The 18406-nt window shown below is 41.6% G+C and overlaps 1 protein-coding gene across 1 annotated transcript in view; it reads right to left on the bottom strand.

Moving 5' to 3' along the window:
• The window catches only part of lrch1 (leucine-rich repeats and calponin homology (CH) domain containing 1), a 209827-nt gene that overhangs the window by 41099 nt on the left and 150322 nt on the right, over positions 1 to 18406 (bottom strand). The window contains exons 13-15 of the mRNA XM_037686710.1: positions 17211 to 17327; positions 8800 to 8872; positions 7993 to 8115 (exon numbers count right to left, since the gene is read on the bottom strand). Coding sequence (XP_037542638.1) covers positions 7993 to 8115; positions 8800 to 8872; positions 17211 to 17327 — 313 coding nt within the window. The remainder of the gene's footprint in view (positions 1 to 7992; positions 8116 to 8799; positions 8873 to 17210; positions 17328 to 18406) is intronic.

Here is an 18406-nt window from a genome sequence, read left to right as displayed (position 1 = left end):
ATAATAATGGGGGATTTCAATATTCCTGTAGAAGTTGAAAGTGATAGATTAAGCATAGCTTTTAATAATTTAAAAGAGTCAATGGGTTTTACCCAAAATGTTCACACATCTACTCATTCTCATCAGCACACTCTTGATCTGGTTCTGACATACGACATAAGTAATTAACACATCCTCAAAATCCTGTTCTGTCCGACCATTTTTTAATAACCTTTGAGTTTACATTAAATGACTACACGGCCACTGAGAGTGACGTGCTGTCTCTTCTGCCATCATCTGCTGGGGGAGCAGCAGCAGCACCAGAGTAAGTGACTTAAAAAAATTTCAACAAGCTCCTAAAGAAGGCTGGCTCAGTTCTGGGGACTCCTCGAGAACCTTTGGAGATGATTGTACAAAGAAGAATTCTTCATAAAATGAAGAACATTATAGACAACCCTGAGCATCCTCTTCATTAGACCACCATACAACAACAGAGTGTCTTCAGTCAGAGGCTTATTCTGATCTGATGTAAGACAGACCACAACAAGAGATCCTTCCTGCCCACAGCATCAGCATTCATTCTTTAATGAAACCAGGATGATGAGTTATAACATTTGATTTCACTTTGGGATGAATTAAGCCTTTTTGAATGGAGTTGAATTGAATTGAAAATTGCACCACTTAAAAGAAAGTAATAAATTAGAGGAAATTAGCTCCTTGGTTCATTTCTGTTACATACTTTAAAACAGGAATCTAGAAAGCTGGAAAGAAAATGGCGCTCCACTAACATGAAATAATTCTATTTAACGTGGGGAGATAGTCTGCTAACATATAAGAAATCACTCCGTAAAGCTAGAACTGAATATTGTTAATTTTTAACAAATGAGAATAAAAAAAACCCCACGTTTCTTTTCAGTATTATAGCTAGACTAATGAAAAGTCCCATCTCGTTGAACCATGTACCCCTACAACTATAAGCAGTGACGGTTTCATGAAGTTCTTTATATTGGTAAATAAAATTAGTTTAATTAAGGAGAAAATTCAAACTGCTCTTCTTACTATAGCATCTCATCCCATCAGATGAGGCAGCTTTAGAAATATTACTAGAGCCTGATTTATGTTTGGACTGTTTTTGTCCTGTTAAGCTCTCTGAATTGTCAAAATAATTGTGTTCAAACCATCAACTACTAGACTGTTAGATCCCATCCCAACCAGACTGTTTAAATATAATATACTGTATTAACACATTTTGGATCTGCTTAATTTGTTTCTAATGCATGGTTACGTACCACAGCATTTTAAGGTTGCTGTAATTAAACCTTTACTTAAGAAACCTGATCTTGAGTCAAGAATTTTGGCCAACTATAGACCTATATCTAATCTAACTTTCATCTCAAAAAATTCTGAAGAAAATAGTTGCAGGTCAGTTGTGTGACCACCTGAACAGAAATAATCTGTTTGAAGAGTTTCAATCAGGTTTTAGAGCTCACCCCAGCACTGAATCTGCACTGGTGAAAGTTACTAATGATATTCTCATGGCCTCAGACAATGGACTTGTGTCTACACTGGTCCTGTTAGACCTCAGTGCTGCATTTGATACAGTTGAGCACAATATTCTACTACACAGACTTGAATATGATATTGGAAGTACAGGGACAGCTCTAAAATGGTTTAAATCATATCTACCTGATAGATTCCAAATTGTAAATGTAAATAATGAATCTTCGTCATGCACCAAAGTTAGTCATAGAGTTCCTCAAGGTTCAGTGCTTGGGCCAATACTCTTTACTTTATATATGCTTCCATTATGGGGGCCGGGATGGTGTAGAGGCAGGGCAGTCGTCTTGGGACCCGAAAGTCCCAGGTTCGATCCCCAGTCACTGCACATCACGTGGCGTCTCTGGGCAGCACACCTCTTCTCCAAAATGTCCCCCAGGCGCTTTCAATAGCTGCCCACTGCACCACCTGGTGGTGGATGGGTTAAATGCAAAGACTAATTTTGCCATTGTATGGAAACATATAGTGCTGACATTGTGATGACATTATTATTATTATTATTATTAGGTAAAGTTATTAAACAGCAAGTGATACATTTTTATTGTTATGCTGATAATACTCTATTTGTTCATGAAACCCTATGAATTCAATCAGTTACTTAGGTTACAAGCATGTCTTAAAGACATAAAAACCTGGATGACCCTTAATTTTCTGCTTTTAAACTCAGACAAGACAAAGGTTGTGATTTTTGGGCCTGAACATCTTAGGAATACATTTTGCAGTTTCACTTTCCCTGGATGGCATTAATTTGGCCTCCAGTTCTAATGTAAAAAAAACAAACAAACCTTGGTGTTATTTTTGATAAGGATATGTCTCTTAACCCCCACATTAAAAAAAAGTTACCAGAACCGCTTTCCTCCATCTGCATAATATCACAACGATTAAAAACATCTTGTCCAAAAATTATGTAGAAAAACTGGTCCATGCATTTATCATGTCTAGGTTAGACTATTGCAATGGTTTATTATCTGAATGTCCAAAAACTTCTTTTAAAAGTCTTCAGTTGGTCCAAAATGCCAGAGTTTTACTGAGAGTTGATAGGAGAGATCATATCTCTCCAGTTTTAGCTTCTCTCCATTGGCTCCCTGTCAAATCCAGAATAGAATTCAAAATCTTACTTCTAACCTACAAAGCTCTCAACAACCTAGCTCCATCTTAAATTACAGATCTTATTGTTTCATATATACCTAACAGAGCACTTTGCTCTCAGACTGTAGGTTTACTTGTGGTTCCTAGAGTTTTCAAAAGCAGAATGGGAGGAAGAGCTTTCAGTTATCAGGCTCCTCTCTTGTGGAATCAACTTCCAGTTTCTGTCTGTGAGGTTGACATCTTGTCTACTTTAAAACTAAGCTCAAGTCTTTCCTTTTTGATAAATCCTATAGTTAGGGTCGGCTTGGGTTTCCTGACATATCCCTTTGTTGAAATGAAAACTCAACGTCAACATTTCTGCTGGCTTCTTTCCTTCCTTAGATAGATAACTTTTACTAGTTTGCATTTATAATGTATGCTATGTGAATGTTTTTGTTCAGTGCCCTGAGACAACTTCTGTTGTCAATTCAATTCAGTTTACTTATATAGCGCCAAGTCACAACAGAAGCAGGGATGGGGCCGATCCGATCCGGTATCGGCCTCCGATACCAGCATTATTTATGTATCGGATTTTTCCGATACAACCTGTTTTAGCATGCTTTTTTCCCCTCCTTTCCAATATCTATTGTAGTTTTTTTTTTTTTTAAATAAGCCAAGAAAAAGTTGTTATGTAGAACATGTTTTGTAACTTGGTCATTTCAAGTTTGTTCTACTCGATGTACAAACCGGATTCCAAAAAAGTTGGGACACTAAACAAATTGTGAATAAAAACTGAATGCAATGATGTGGAGGTGCCAACATCTAATATTTTATTCAGAATAGAACACAAATCACAGATCAAAAGTTTAAACTGAGAGAATGTATCATTTTAAGGGAAAAATCTGTTGTTTTGGGGGAGTGGTGGCGCAGAGGTTAGAGAGGTGGGCTTGTGATCCGAAGATCGCCGGTTCACGCCCCGGCCCCGACAACATCAAAATTGTGGGTGGGGTAGGTGAAACACTCACACTTGCCCCCACCCTCATTCGCCCCACTCTGGGCCCATGAGCAAGGCCCCCAACCCCCACCATGTGCTCCCTAAACAGGTCTCTCTTGAAAATGAGTTCTCGTGGCTCAATGAGACTAACCTGGATAAATAAAGGGTAAATGAAAAAAAAAAAAAATTAATGTTTCCAAATTTCATGGCATTCCTGTTTGAGGTGCAGTGACGTTTAAGGGCCCGGAGATCACGAGCATCCAGTAGAGTTTTACGGCCTTGACCCTTACGCACAGCGATTGTTCCAGATTCTCTGAATCTTTTGATGATGTTATGCACGGTTGATGATGATAACTTAAAAGTCTTTGCTATTTTACGCTGGGTAACACCATTCTGGTATTGCTGCACTATCTTTCTGCGCAACAATGGTGGAATTGGTGATCCTCTTACCATCTTGGCTTCTGAGAGACACTGACACTCTGAGAAGCTCTTTTTATACCCAGTCATGTTATCAATTGACCTAATTAGTGTTAATTGGTCTTCCAGCTGTTTGTTATATGCTCAATTTCCTTTTCCAGCCACTTATTGCTACTTGTCCCAACTTTTTTGGGATTTGTTGACACTGTGAAATTTTGAATCAACATATTTTTCCTTTAAAATGTTACATTTGCTCAGATTAAACTTTTGATCTGTCATCTATGTTATATTAGGAATAAAATATTGACATTTGCCATCTCCCCATCATTGCATTCAGTTTTTATTCACAATTTGTTTAGTGTCCCAACTTTTTTGGAATCCGGTTTGTATTTAAGGCAATCAACTGCCTCAATTTTTTTTAAAGTTTTGCTTCATGTACTTTGATTAATACAAAGTCAACATTTTTGAGTATTCTGTACTTAAAACAATGACAACAAACTAATAAAAATTGAGTTTTGTTACCTTAAAATGTCTCGTCTTGTACTTAAATTTTTGAGTTCTGTTAACTAACTTTTCTGGGTTAAAAAAGTGAAAACTTTAAATTCTTGACAAATGAAAAAAAAATTGAGTTTATATAACTAAAAATTTTAAATGGTGATGAGTAAAATATACTGACTTGATGAACAATTTTAATGAAACTGGAATCAAAATGTAGAAGTAGCACTAAACGAAATTTAATTTTTGAAAAAAAACTCAACTCAAACATTTTGTGGCAATTGATTGCCTCTACGTTTGAGTTCTGTAAACTTCTTTGTGTTTACAGTGTACAGGGAGAACATTCATTCAACATGCAAACCACATGCAGAAAGACCCCTGGCTGGGATTGTAACACCTGCAACAGTGCTACCACCTGCACCACTGTGCAGCCTCAAAACTAAATTTACTCAGAATAACTCAAGTTTAGTCTTTTGCAGCTTCACAAACCATTTTCATGTGTTAAACTGGTGGGATTTTTATGGAGTCTTGTGTAGCTGGTTAGTCAAGTTTTATCTGTATCTACTTCTGTTAATTAAATCACGATAAATAAAGGTTCTGAACCAAATGAGGCCACCTCCGATATGAGTATCATAAATGGGTCAAAACCGGATCCGGGCCGGATGATGTGTTCTACAGATCCAAAACGAATCCGGGCCAGATGATGTGTTTATGAACGGATCCAAAACGGATTCAGGCCGGATGTGGCACTTAATGAATGGATCCGAGTAGGGTCTGGACCAGATCTGATCTGGATCTGTGATCCGGATCCATTCCGTTGTGCAAGTGGACTCAGATTTGAGTCAGTTATGAGGATCTGTTCCAGAGCATACGCTAGATCCGGAACGGATCCGGTCCGGAGTCCGTTTGCTATCTGGGCCTCTTCCCGCATCTGGAGGTGTAGATGTCTGTGATGGTGGGGAGGCTGATTCCAACAGTCTTCTTAATTTCTTCTTAATCAGTCTTCTTAATTGTAAACATACAACAGTGTTTCCCCTACCATTATACAAGCAGGGAGCCCCGCCCTGTCAACAGAACCGAGCGCCCCGCCTACCGAAATGAACTGCGCGCACCCCCACCTGTCAACACTGATGTAGCACTAAGCTAGTGGTGTACAATACAGGCATGTTAGCTAAAAAGTTAAAGGCAGCGCTCAGTCTGCCTCTTCCCTCATGCTGAACCCCGCCCCCCACATTCGAAAACTTTCGGCACAAGCAGCATGCAGCTCAGCGGTGTCTCTGTCTCTCGCCACCCCCACCCCCCCACTCCCACCCGCTCTAAAACTGTCAGTACAAACAGCGCAGCTCAGCTATGTCTCTGTCTTCCTGTCTACCGCCCACGCATGAAAACTGCTGGTATAAACAGCGTGCTGCTCAGACGTGTGCGCCCCCCCCACCTCTAAAAAGATCACGGACGAGATGAACACCCCACCATGGAAGTTATCTAGGGGAAACACTGTACAGTATACACATGTTGTACAAGATGTTTATTTTACAAATGTTTTGGGGGCTCTTAAAACACCTTTTTGTGTGAACGCAAGGCTGAAAAGAGAAATAACCTTTGGCTGTTTATGAAAAGTCATTTCCATGTTGACAGGGTCTTCTAGTGATCCTCACAAAGAGTGGCAAACAAACATGCACAAAGCCATGGTTCTGATCCACATAAAGATCGGACTCCATGCCTGGAAAGTAGGATAGTCCTTTAGGGACTAATATCTTACACTTAAAACACAGAACCGAAAAATAAATCTGCACGTATAAAATGAGCAAATTTTCAACCCTGACTCATTCTTTGTATAGATCTAAAACATTTTCTCTCTCTGTCTCTGTCAGTCTCTTGTCTCTGTCTCCCTCTCCCTCTCCCTCGCTATCTTTTTCACCTCCTTCTCCAGGTGTGCAGTGGAGAGCATCCTGTGCTCCAGCATCAACGTGTGGCATGGAGGCTGCACAGCTGCAGAAAGAAAAGCTTTGCAGAGAGTGGTGAAGGCTGCACAGAAGATGTTGGAGTCAGTCTCCCCACCATCACAGACATCTACACCTCCAGATGCAGGAAGAGGGCCACCTGCATCATGAAGGACCACACTCACCCAGCACACATACTTTTTGCCCCACTCCCCTCAGGCAGAAGGCTGAGGAACATTAAGTGCAGAAACACCAGGCTGAGGAACAGCTTCTACCCTGAGGCTGTTAGACTCATGAATCTCTAACCAGGAAAAAAAAAATCCCTTTGAAAAATTGCAGTGATGCCCTTGGTTGTTGATATGTGCTGCTGACTATCCATGATGTTGAACTCGTGCAGCTGATTATTTCATGTTGCTGTGTTCATTCATCCTCATCTGCTCACACAAATTCATTTTCGTGCAGCTGTTGTTTTGGCTCATTGTTTTTGTACTATGAGCTCTTAGTGTATTCTTAGTTCATGACTCGGATCTTACCAATGCTTTTCTTTACAATTTGTGTTTTTGTTGGATGTAACTGGGACCCTGTGTGCATAGTTTTGTCCCACCTCATGTACCACGTGTGGTGTTTATGACAAATAAATCTCTCCGACTCAGACTTTCACACACACACACGCACGCACGCACACGCACGCACGCACGCACACACACACAGCTGAAAATGAACTTCTTGAGGAAGCGGAAGTCCTTCAGTGTTTGCAGCAAGATGCTGCATATCTTCTACAAGTCTGTTGTAGAGAGCGCTGTCTCTTCTGCCATCATCTGCTGGGGGAGCAGCACCAGAGCAAGTGACTTCAAAAAGATCAACAAGCTCATAAAGAAGGCTGGCTCAGTTCTGGGGACTCCTCTAGAACCTTTGGAGATGATTGTTCAAAGAAGGATTCTTCATTAAATGAAGAACATTGTAGACAACCCTCAGCATCCTCTTCATCAGACTGTCATACAACATCAGACTGTCATACAACAACAGACTGTCATACAACATCAGACTGTCATACAACAACAGAGTGTCTTCAGTCAGAGGCTTCTTCAGATCTGTTGTAGGACAGACGCTACAAGAGATCCTTCCTGCCCACAGCATCAGCATCTAGAAGAACTCTAATGAAACCAGGATGATGAGTTACAACATTTAATTTCCCTCTAGGATTAAAGTATTTTAATTGAATTTAATTTGAATTGAATTAATCAGGTAATAGCTTAAAAAAAAACATAAAATTAAAATATGACCAGCATTAATCAGCTTGTGTTTGCTGTATATCATAATTATTTCAATCATAAATAACAGTGAGTGAACCGTTAGTTGAGGAGTGAACAAAAGGAAAAAAAATAAATTAAAAAAACAGAGGAAATACTATAGTTTAGAAGAACCAAGAAAACTCAGAGATATATTTTCCAGTGGAGTCAACAAACCCTTGGTGAAGTGTAAAAGAGTCAAGCAGCCCATCCAGATGGGAGCGAACTGACCCAAACAGACAAAGTGGCTCACCCTGGCTGTGCGTGCCTCCGTCGTCACGGCTACGATGTGTGACTTTATGTAGGGGCGAGGCCTGTGGACAGTGGGAGGGATCTAGACAGGAAGAAGGGGGTGAGCACGGCAGTGAGGGCGGGGCTACAACCAGGAAGTGATTAGAGGAGGTGATGGTGGGGTCATGTGTGGTGCAGAAAAATGTGGAAGTCGTGCCAAAGAACAAATTCATTCCACAAATACCCCCAACCCCCACCAAGATCACCAGGCAAACATTCGAAAAAAGGAGGTCAGAATCAATGACAGGTATTGATTCAAAAAGTTCAGGCAGGTCAAATTCAGTGAGTTTGTGAATTCAATATTAAAGTCATGCAGGATATTTAGAAAAAAAAGGCAACCATGAAGGAGGAATCAAACAAGATGACAAGAAAAAACATACAAGAGCACAAAACAAAATCAAGATTAGTGGCACTCAATGTAACATCACCCTGACATGCTGTTAGCATCAAGTTAGCCTTATCAGCAGTTAGCAACACACTGGTACAGCTAGCAAACAAAAACTAAATAAAAAAGAAGCATTCAGCTTAAGTTGGTCATAATTCTTCTAATAAAGCATCAATCAGTGGCTGTAAAGCTGCTTGTATGGGATTACTTTACACTAAATATGAAGTTATCAAACCACTTAGCCCGTTTCAACCAAGTTCTTGAGCAAGATGAAATAAACCATAGCACCCTGACATAAATAGTCCACTTTTGCCTCGTTTAGAAAAGCCCATATTAATCAGCAGACCTGATACTTTAGAGACTGACAAACTTTTTACAACTCACCTGAGCGGGGCTTGAGTCCGAATGGAGGGCTGGACAAACATGGAGTTCCACTGGATGGAAATCTGTCATGTTGCTGAAAAAAAAAAGGCTGTAAGTCTTTTTTTAGTCTTTTCACTGAACTGATGCTGGTAACTAAGAAATGCTATATGTTGGAACATTTAGACAGACTTGTGAAGGCCCTTTCAAATATACGGTGCCTCTTCACAACACTTCACTTTTTCCACATTTTATGTTACAGCCTTATTCCAAACTGTATTGAATTCTTCTCTTTCCTCTACATTAAGACGATGTGAAAAAAGATTTTTAAACATGATTTTGTGATATTAAATTTCAAAATAAGAGGTTTTTTTTTTTATCTATGCATCTGACAGGTGTTTATATGCTGCAGTTTTGCAAGAAAAAGACAACTTGTTCATACTTTTTTTATTGTAACAAATAATACTTCAACATTGTAACAAAGGTTCATTATTGAACATTCAACATTTTTGTTACACATTCTTCTGAACATTTTAACATAATATGTACTATTGACTAACATTAATTTGAGTTGTTCAAACTGTTTATACAGATAATACAAGAATAAAAGATTCAAAATACTTCACTGTGATATTTTCACTTGTATTAACTACAGATCAAAGATATCTTTGTTGACATCACCTATAACATAAGATGTTGAATGCTGAGATGTGTCTGCCATGTATTGCTCCTGTGGGGTTTGGACTGGTGAGAGGATGCAGTGTGGCAGGTAGTTGGTACATTGTGCTGGTGGTGAGTATGTGTGGGGACTGGTGAGAGGATGAAGTGGGCCACCATGGGGGCCTGACTGGAGTAGGAAGCATCCACTGCTGTGTAGTAGGTGGTGTCATGGTTTGGGGCGTTGCAGCATGAAGAAAAGCAGACATCATCTGAAAGACCATCTGGCTGTTGGCCCTCTGCAGCTCTTGTATTAACTGAAAATGTCTTTCTTCAGCTTGCTGCTGCATTTTTAAGAAGTTCTCAAAAGACGCAGACTCCTGCTTCATTCTTTTGCATTCATCCTCATCCCTCTTTCTCTGGTCATCCAGGTAGCTCTCAAACAATTTCTCAAACCTGTTAGCCTTTGTCTTTTTCTTTCTTTTCTGAGCCCCAGGTACAGCCAGCCTTGGTTGGCCCCTTTTTTCATCCAGCAGGGAGCTTGTGGTGGCTGCCTCTTCAACTTCACAGTCGGTGTCACTTTTATCTGCATGATTAAAATGTTACATACACGTTACCACAGTTATGCACTAGAATTATCCATATTTGCTTATCTATTTATAATAAATTGTGGCAAATAAACGCAAACTGGCAAGATGTAACTGCTCATTTTAAAGTGAAACATAATGTCAATACTGAAATAGTTATGCTCAGGCATTATTACATAGTATAGTCACCCACTTACCACTTTTTTCTGAGTCCTGACCCTGCTCTGTGGATTCGGAGTCGCTCGGTGCCAGGATGGATGGCGGCGGAGTCTCTTCTTGGTAGGACTCCAGAACATGTTGTGGGCTGCTCATGGGTCGAGTGCCAAGAACAACATCTAGTTCATCGTACCAAGGAAACTTGTCCTTCGCGTCTCCTGAACTGACACTTTTCCTGAGCATGTCACGTATTTTAATGTATTGTTGGCAACGTTTTTTACCTTGTTGCGGCACTGTTCAACTGTGCGCTGGAATCCCAACTTCTCGATTTTCAAACTAATTAGCCTGTAAACCTCGTTGTTCTTGAGAGTTGTAACAAGTAACTGTGAAATATTTTCGTCTGACCATACTTGTATGAGGGACTTTATCTCCTCGTCACTCCACATCTGACCAGGAACCATTTTCTCCCGCTAATGTTAACACGCGTTTGTTTTGGTGGTATTTAAACAGAATGCCCTGTGTTGTAGTCCACTTCCTGTTCTTGTTGTAGTTCCACTTACTGCTGGCGGAGTGGTGCCCGGTCTGATTGCATTCACACTGTACTCGAACCGCGCTAGAGTTTCCTTCTACCGAACCGAGACCTAGGTTTTAGCCTGGGCCAGAGTTCGCCTTTTTGTTCCATGACAGAGTTCGATGGTGCATTCACACCTCCCCAAATGAACCGGACTTCCTAGGCAAATGGGCTAGAGTTCAATTAAAGCGGACTAAACAGGGTTGGTGTGAATGCACCCTCAGACTGGGCCGACGATTCATTTTCCAGCAGGAGAACGGCACAAAGCACATGGCCAAGATCTCAAAGGAGGGGCTTCAGGATCACTCTGTGAAGGTCCTGGAGTGGCTTCAGGATCACTATGTGAAGATCCTGGAGTGGCTTCAGGACCACTCTGTGAAGGTCCTGGAGGGGCAAAGCCAGAGTACAGATTTGAATCTGATTGAACATCTCTGGAGATATCTGAAAATGGCTGCACAGACATCTCCCATCCAATCTGATGGAACTTGAGAAGTACTGCCAAGAAGAATGGGACAAACTGTCTAAAGATACAGAAGATGTGCTCAGCTTGAAGCATCATATTCAAAAAGACTGGAGGCTGTGACTGAGGCCAAAGGCTGATCAACAAAGTATTAAACAAAGTCTGTGAATACTTATGTAAATGGGATTTCTTAGGTTTTTATTTATTTATTTTATTTGCTAAAACCTCAAAATATTTTCCCATTATCATAATGGGGTATTGTGCTTAGAATTTTGAACAAGGAGATTAATTTAATACAATTTGGAATAAGGCTTTAACAACAAAATGTGGAAAAAGTGAAGTGCTGTGAATACGTTCTGGATACACTGTAGGTATTCAAAAACGCTACAGTAATACGTAATCATAATAATTTTATGGAACAGCTGGGGCTGAGTTATTAAAAACCATTGTCCTTCAATGATAAGATGCACTATAATGCAGTAATGACTGATTTGATTCCACAAGCAGTCACATATCGAAGTGTCACCGAAACACCTCATTGCCTCTGATGTGTGTCTTGTGAGTGCGTGAATGTGATTTAAAGCTCTGTTTATCCATCCATCCATTCATCGATCCATTATCTTCCACTTATTCCGAAGTCAGGTCGCGGGGGCAGCAGCTTGAGCAAGGAGGCCCAGACATCTCTTTCCACAGCCACCTCTTCCAGCCCTTCTGGGAGGATTCCAAGGCGTTCCCAGGCCAAACGAGAGACATACAGTGCCTTGCGAAAGTAATCGGCCTCCTTGAACTTTTCAAACTTTTGCCACATTTCAGGCTTCAAACATAAAGATGTAAAATTTAATTTTTTTGTGAAGAATCAACAACAAGTGGGACACAATCGTGAAGTGGAATGAAATTTATTGGATGTGTCAAACTTTTTTAACAAATAAAAAACTGAAAAGTGGGGCGTGCAATATTATTCGGCCCCCTTGCGTTAATACTTTGTAGCGCCGCCTTTTATTGCAAATACAGCTGCAAGTCTCTTGGGGTATGTCACTATCAGTTTTGCACATGGAGAGACTGAAATTCTTGCCCATTCTTCTTGCAAAACAGCTCAAGCTCAGTGAGGATGGATGGAGAGCGTTTGTGAACAGCAGTTTTCAGCTCTTTCCACAGATTCTCGATTGGACTCATGTCTGGCCTTTGACTTGGCCATTCCAACACCTGGATACGTTTATTTGTGAACCATTCCATTGTAGATGTGTCTTTATGTTTTGGATCATTGTCTTGTTGGAAGATAAATCTCCATCCCAGTCTCAGGTCTCTTGCAGACTCAAACAGGTTTTCTTCCAGAATGGTCCTGTATTTGGCCCCATCCATCTTCCCATCAATTCTGACCATCTTCCCTGTCCCTGCTTACGAAAAGCAGGCCCAAACCATGATGCTGCCACCACCATGTTTGACAGTGGGGATGGTGTGTTCAGGGTGATGAGCTGTGTTGCTTTTACGCCAAACATATCATTTTGCATTGTGACCAAACAGTTCGATTTTGGTTTCATCTGACCAGAGCACCTTCTTCCACATGTTTGGTGTCTCCCAGGTGACTTGTAACAAACTTTAAACAACACTTTTTATGGATATCTTTGAGAAATGGCTTTCTTCTTGCCACTCTTCCATAAAGGCCAGATTTGTACACTGTACGACTGATTGTTGTCCTATGGACAGACTCTCCCACCTCAGCTGTAGATCTCTGCAGTTCATCCAGAGTGATCATGGGCCTCTTGGCTGCATCTCCTATCAGTCTTCTCCTTGTTCAAGATGAAAGTTTAGAGGGACGGCCGGGTCTTGGTAGATTTGCAGTGGTCTGATACTCCTTCCATTTCAATATGATTGCTTGCACAGTGCTCCTTGGGATGTTTAAAGCTAGAGAAATCTTTTTGTATCCAAAACACAGCATTCTCCACAACAATATCTCGGACCTGCCTGGTGTGTTCCTTGGTCTTCATGATGCTCTCTGCTCTTTGAACAGAACCCTGAGAATATCACAGAGCAGGTGCATTTATACGGAGACTTGATTACACACAGGTGGATTCTATTTATCATCATCAGTCATTTGGGACAACACTGGATCATTCATAGATCCTCACTGAACGTCTGGAGTGAGTTTGCTGCACTGAAAGTAAATGGACCGAATAATATTGCACGTCCCACTTTTCAGTTTTTTATTTGTTAAAAAAGTTTGACACATCCAATACATTTCATTCTACTTCATGACTGTGTCCCATTTGTTGTTGATTTTTCACAAAAAATTTAAATTATATATCTTTATGTTTGAAGTCTGAAATGTGGCAAAAGGTTGAAAAGTTCAAGGGGGCCGAATACTTTCGCAAGGCACTGTAATCTCTCCAGCGTGTCCTGGGTCTTCCCCAGAGTCTCCTCCCAGCTGTACATGCCCGAAGCACCTCCCTAGGGAGGCGCCCAGGGGGCATCCTTACCGGATGCCCGAACCACCTCAACTGGCTCCTCTCGACGTGAAGGAGTAGTGGTTCTACTCCGAGTCTCTCCCGGATAACTCAACTACTCATCCTGTCTCTAAGGGAGAGTCCAGCTACCCTGCGGAGAAAACTCATTTCAATTGCCTGTATCCACGATCTCATTCTTTAGGTCACTACCCAGAGCTCGTGACCATAGGTGAGGGTAGGAACGTAGACCGACCGGTAAATAGATAGCTTTGCCTTACAGCGCAGCTCTCTCTTCACCACAACAAACCGGTACAGAATCTGCAATACTGCAGAAGATGCACCAATTCGTCTGTCAATCTCACACTCCATTCTTCCCTCACTAGTGAACAAAATCCCAAGATACTTGAACTCCTCCACTTGAGGCAGAACCTCACCTTCGTCCTGAAGAGAGCAATACACCCTTTTCCGGTTGAGGACCATGGCTTCAGATTTGGAGGTGCTGATTCTCATCCCAGCCACTTCACACTCAGCTGCGAACCGCTCCAGTGAGAGCTGAAGATCATGGCATGATGATGCCAACAGGATCACATCATCTGCAAAGAGCAGAGATGGAATCCTGAGGCCATCAAACCAGAAACTCTCCGACAGCTGGCCGCACCGAGAAATTCTGTCCATAAAAGTTATGAACAGAATCTGTGACAACGGGCAGCCCTGGCGGAGTCCAACTCCCACCCTGAAGGGGTCCGACTTACTGCAGGCAATGCAAACCAAACTCTCGCACCACTTGTATAGGGACTGAACAGCCCGTAACAACGTGTTTCCAATCTCATACGAATGGAGCACCCCCCACAGTGTACCCCCAGGAACACGGTCAGATGCCTTCTCCAAGTCCACAAAACGCATATAGACTGGATGGCCAAACTCCCGTGACCCCTCAAGGACCCTAGTGAGGGTAAAGAGCTTATCCAGTCGTCTACGGCTAGGACGGAACCCACATTGTTCCTCCTGGATTTGAGGTTCGACCAACGATCGGACTCGCTTCTCCAGTACCCCTGAATAGACCTTACCAGGGAGGCTAAGGAGAGTGATGCCTCTATAATTGGAGCCCAACCTCCGGTCCCACTTTTTGAAGAGGGGAACCACCACCCAATTCTGTCAGTCCAGTGGCACTGCCGCTGATGTCCACACGGCATTGCAAAGACATGTCAGCCAAGACAGCCCCACAACATCCAGAGCCTTAAGGAAATCATGGAGAATCTCATCCACTCCCAGAGACCTGCCGCCTCTGAGCTTTTTAACTAGGGGGCCGAATACTTTCGCAACTTTACCTCGGCAACCTCAGCCACAATTATGGATGGATCAACGCTAAAGTCCCCCAACTCAGCTTCCTCCTTGGAAGATGTGCTAGTGGGATTGAGAAGGTCAGAGAAGTATTCTTTCCACCTCCCGATGACATCACTGGTTGAGATCAACAGCTCCCCACCTTCACTGAACACAGTTTTAGTAAAGTGCTGCTTTCACCTCCACAGCAGCCTGATGGTTTGCCAGAATCTCCTCAGAGCTGACCGGGAGTCTCACCAAACTCCTCCCACAGCCGAGCTTTTGCCTCAGCAACAGCCAAGGCTGCACACAGCTTGGCCTTCCGGTACTCCTCAGCTGCCTCCAGAGTCCCAATGGCCAACAAGGCCCAATAGGACTCCTTCTTTCTTCAGCTTGACAGCCTCCCTAATCCGGGGTGTCCACCACTGAGTTTATGGATAGCCACAGCAAGAAGCACCAACAACCTTGCAGCCACAGCTCAAGGCAGCTACCTCAACAAGCGAGGCGCAGAACATGGCCCACTCGGACTCAATGTCCCCCACCTCAACTGGGATGCGGTTAAAGCTCTCCCAGAGGTGTGAGTTGAAGATCTCTCTGACAGGTTCTTCTGCCAGGTGTTTCCAGCAAACCCTCACTACACGTTTGGGTCTACCGGGTCTGTCAGGCATCTTCCCCCACCATTGGATCCAACTCTCTACCAGGTGGTGATCAGTTGACAGCTCAGCTCCACTCTTCACCTGAGTGTCCAAAATAAACTCCCGCAAATCAGATGACACGACTATGAAGTCAATCATTGATCTACGACCTAGGGCGTCCTGGTGCCAAGTGCACTTATGGACACCCTTAAGTTCGAATATGGTGTTCGTGATGTACAAACTATGACTAGCACAGAAGTCCAACAACAGAACACTGCTCGGGTTCAGATCAGAGAGGCCGTTCCTCCCAATCATGCCCCTCCAGGTCACACTGTTATTACCCGCATGGGCACTGAAGTCCCCCAGCAGAATAAAGGAGTCCCCAGCTGGCACACCTTCTAGCACCTCTGCCAAGGACTCCAAGAAGGCTGGATACTCTGAACTGCAGTTCAGCGCATAGGCACAAACAACAGTCAGAGCCTGTCCCCCCACCCGAAGGCGAAGGGAAGTCACCCTCTCATCTACCGGGGAAAACTCCAACACACAGGCACCAAGTCGGGGGGCTACAAGTAGACCCACACCAGCTCGATGCTTCTCACCATGGGCAACTCCAGAGTGGAATAAGGTCCAGCCCCTCTCGAGGAGATTGGTTCCAGAGCCCATGCTGTGCGTTGAGGTGAGCCCAACTATATCTATTTCAAATTTGCTGTGATCCAGCATGTGCTGATAGGCTGAGGTTGTGATGAGCAGGGTAATGACCCAGAGCGAAGGGGTCTTAAGTAGAACAGCAAAACAAGGAAAATCTTCTTGACTAACATAAGACCCAGCTATTTGCGTAAATATTCCTTTACTCAGATATTGCTGTCTGAAACGGAAACTACATAGACAGTCAAAAAATTTGGGTCAGGATCTGATAGGGGGTCATGAAAAACCAAATGAGAGGTCTTGAGAAGTTCTACAGAAAGCAAATGATCTTCAAAGGCAATTGCTAATAGCGTGTTTAGCTCATCTGCTACAGAGAGATAACAATGTTTGTGTATTTAACCCAGTCAATTGGAATCACTAGCCACTGCTACTTTTATTTTATGAATCAAAAGCTCAAGAGTTTGGAAAGCACAGCTCCAATAAATACATATACAGTACATACTGTAAATCTATGTCAAATGAAAAGATCACTATGATCACTCTAAGCAACAGTAAATCTGCCATAGTATGAGATGGTAGCCATTTTTTAAAGGTCAAACTAAAACGGCAATATATTGCAATGTTTATTAGAAAAAAAAAGGGAGTAATTTCTCTCAGGCATCTCTAGAGTCAACTCTTTACATGCTCTTCTGCTGCTAGTTTCTCCACTGGTCACTGACAGAAGCTTAGTTATCTCCAAATCAAGAGAAATAAAGAATGCAGAGTGATGAAAATTTGGGAGAATGTACAGAAACACATGTTCCCATTCTTTTCACATGTGTAACAAAGCTGCCAGATGACACATGTGAAAAGCTCTGTTAAATAATGCACCACAGCAAACAGACACACATGAGTCCACAGGTAGGCATGGCTGAGAACAGCTGACTATGATGGACACATCCTAAGGTCTGCTGCTACGTTTACCTTCAGTGACATGTGCCATTCATGCTGCCGGCATGCAAGCTGGGCCTCAAAGCGGGCTTTCTTTAGAATCATCTGTCTCTTCTTCTGGAACTCATAGCCAGCTTCCTCCATGTGCTGCTACAGAACGCATCAAACATTTAGGCTAGGGTTTTCCACTTCCTGGATTCACTCTACTTTTTAAATAATAATAATAATAATAATAATAATAATAAATACTTCACAGCCTATTTGAAAGGCATTATAAGAGTTGAGTTTTCAAGAAAATAGAATTTATGGCAGCCAGTGAACAACATTAAAAATATGTAAATGACATGACGGTGTCAGCTCTAAGTATTATATTAAGACAAATACTAACAGTAACAACTGTAATGTGTGACTATGATTAAAAAATATATTCATGAAACTAAAATGACGTTTGAGAGCATAAATAAAACTTAAATTATAAAACAACCTGAGTTAAATTTAATTTCTTCCCGTATGAAACTATGGTATCAGCCAGGTATCACTGAAGGTTTTTTGTTTTCAAAATTATAATAGCATAGTGGTCAATTGTTTCTAAGACAAATTATTTCATTAGGAAAACAATAATTAAAATAACTCCTACTTGAAGCTGATTTTGAAAAACACACAACATTAAAATGTATTTATTTAAAACTTAACAATGCAACACTGGAGAAAGGAACTGTATTATCTCTCAGGGGCTATTTAAAGCTTAAAAAAGTCCTCCGGGGGCCACACTAACCTTGTAAATCCATATGGTGCTATAATATTAAATAGATAAAACCACAGTTATAATTTCTGCAATTTATTTTTACAAAGATTTTTAAAAACAGTATAAATATATTTATTTTTCCCACTTTTGACCAGTCGTTGATTTATACAAATAAAAAAATAAAAACAATTTAAAAAACATGGCACGCACAGTATATTCTATATAATATAAAGGATTATTTTCAGTTTTTAGTAGCTTTTTAAGGAGATGAAAATCTTTCTCTTTTGAACATGAACAGGTCAGATGTGATTTTTTGAACGTTGTATAAATGCAGTCAGGCTGCAGCAGTGAGTCTTCACAAACTCTCGCGCTGGACGAAACGTCAGCTCATTTCTTAACTCACTCTCTGTAAAGTTGTCTTTAATTCACTCTGTAATCTTTTTATTTCATTCTCTGTAATGTTTTAATTCACTCTCTGTAATGT

This window comes from Nematolebias whitei, chromosome 13 (assembly GCF_014905685.2).
Source record: "Nematolebias whitei isolate Nwh7 chromosome 13, NemWhi1, whole genome shotgun sequence".
Taxonomy (NCBI): Eukaryota; Metazoa; Chordata; class Actinopteri; order Cyprinodontiformes; family Rivulidae; genus Nematolebias; species Nematolebias whitei.
This window is presented reverse-complemented; position numbering and strand designations above follow the sequence as displayed.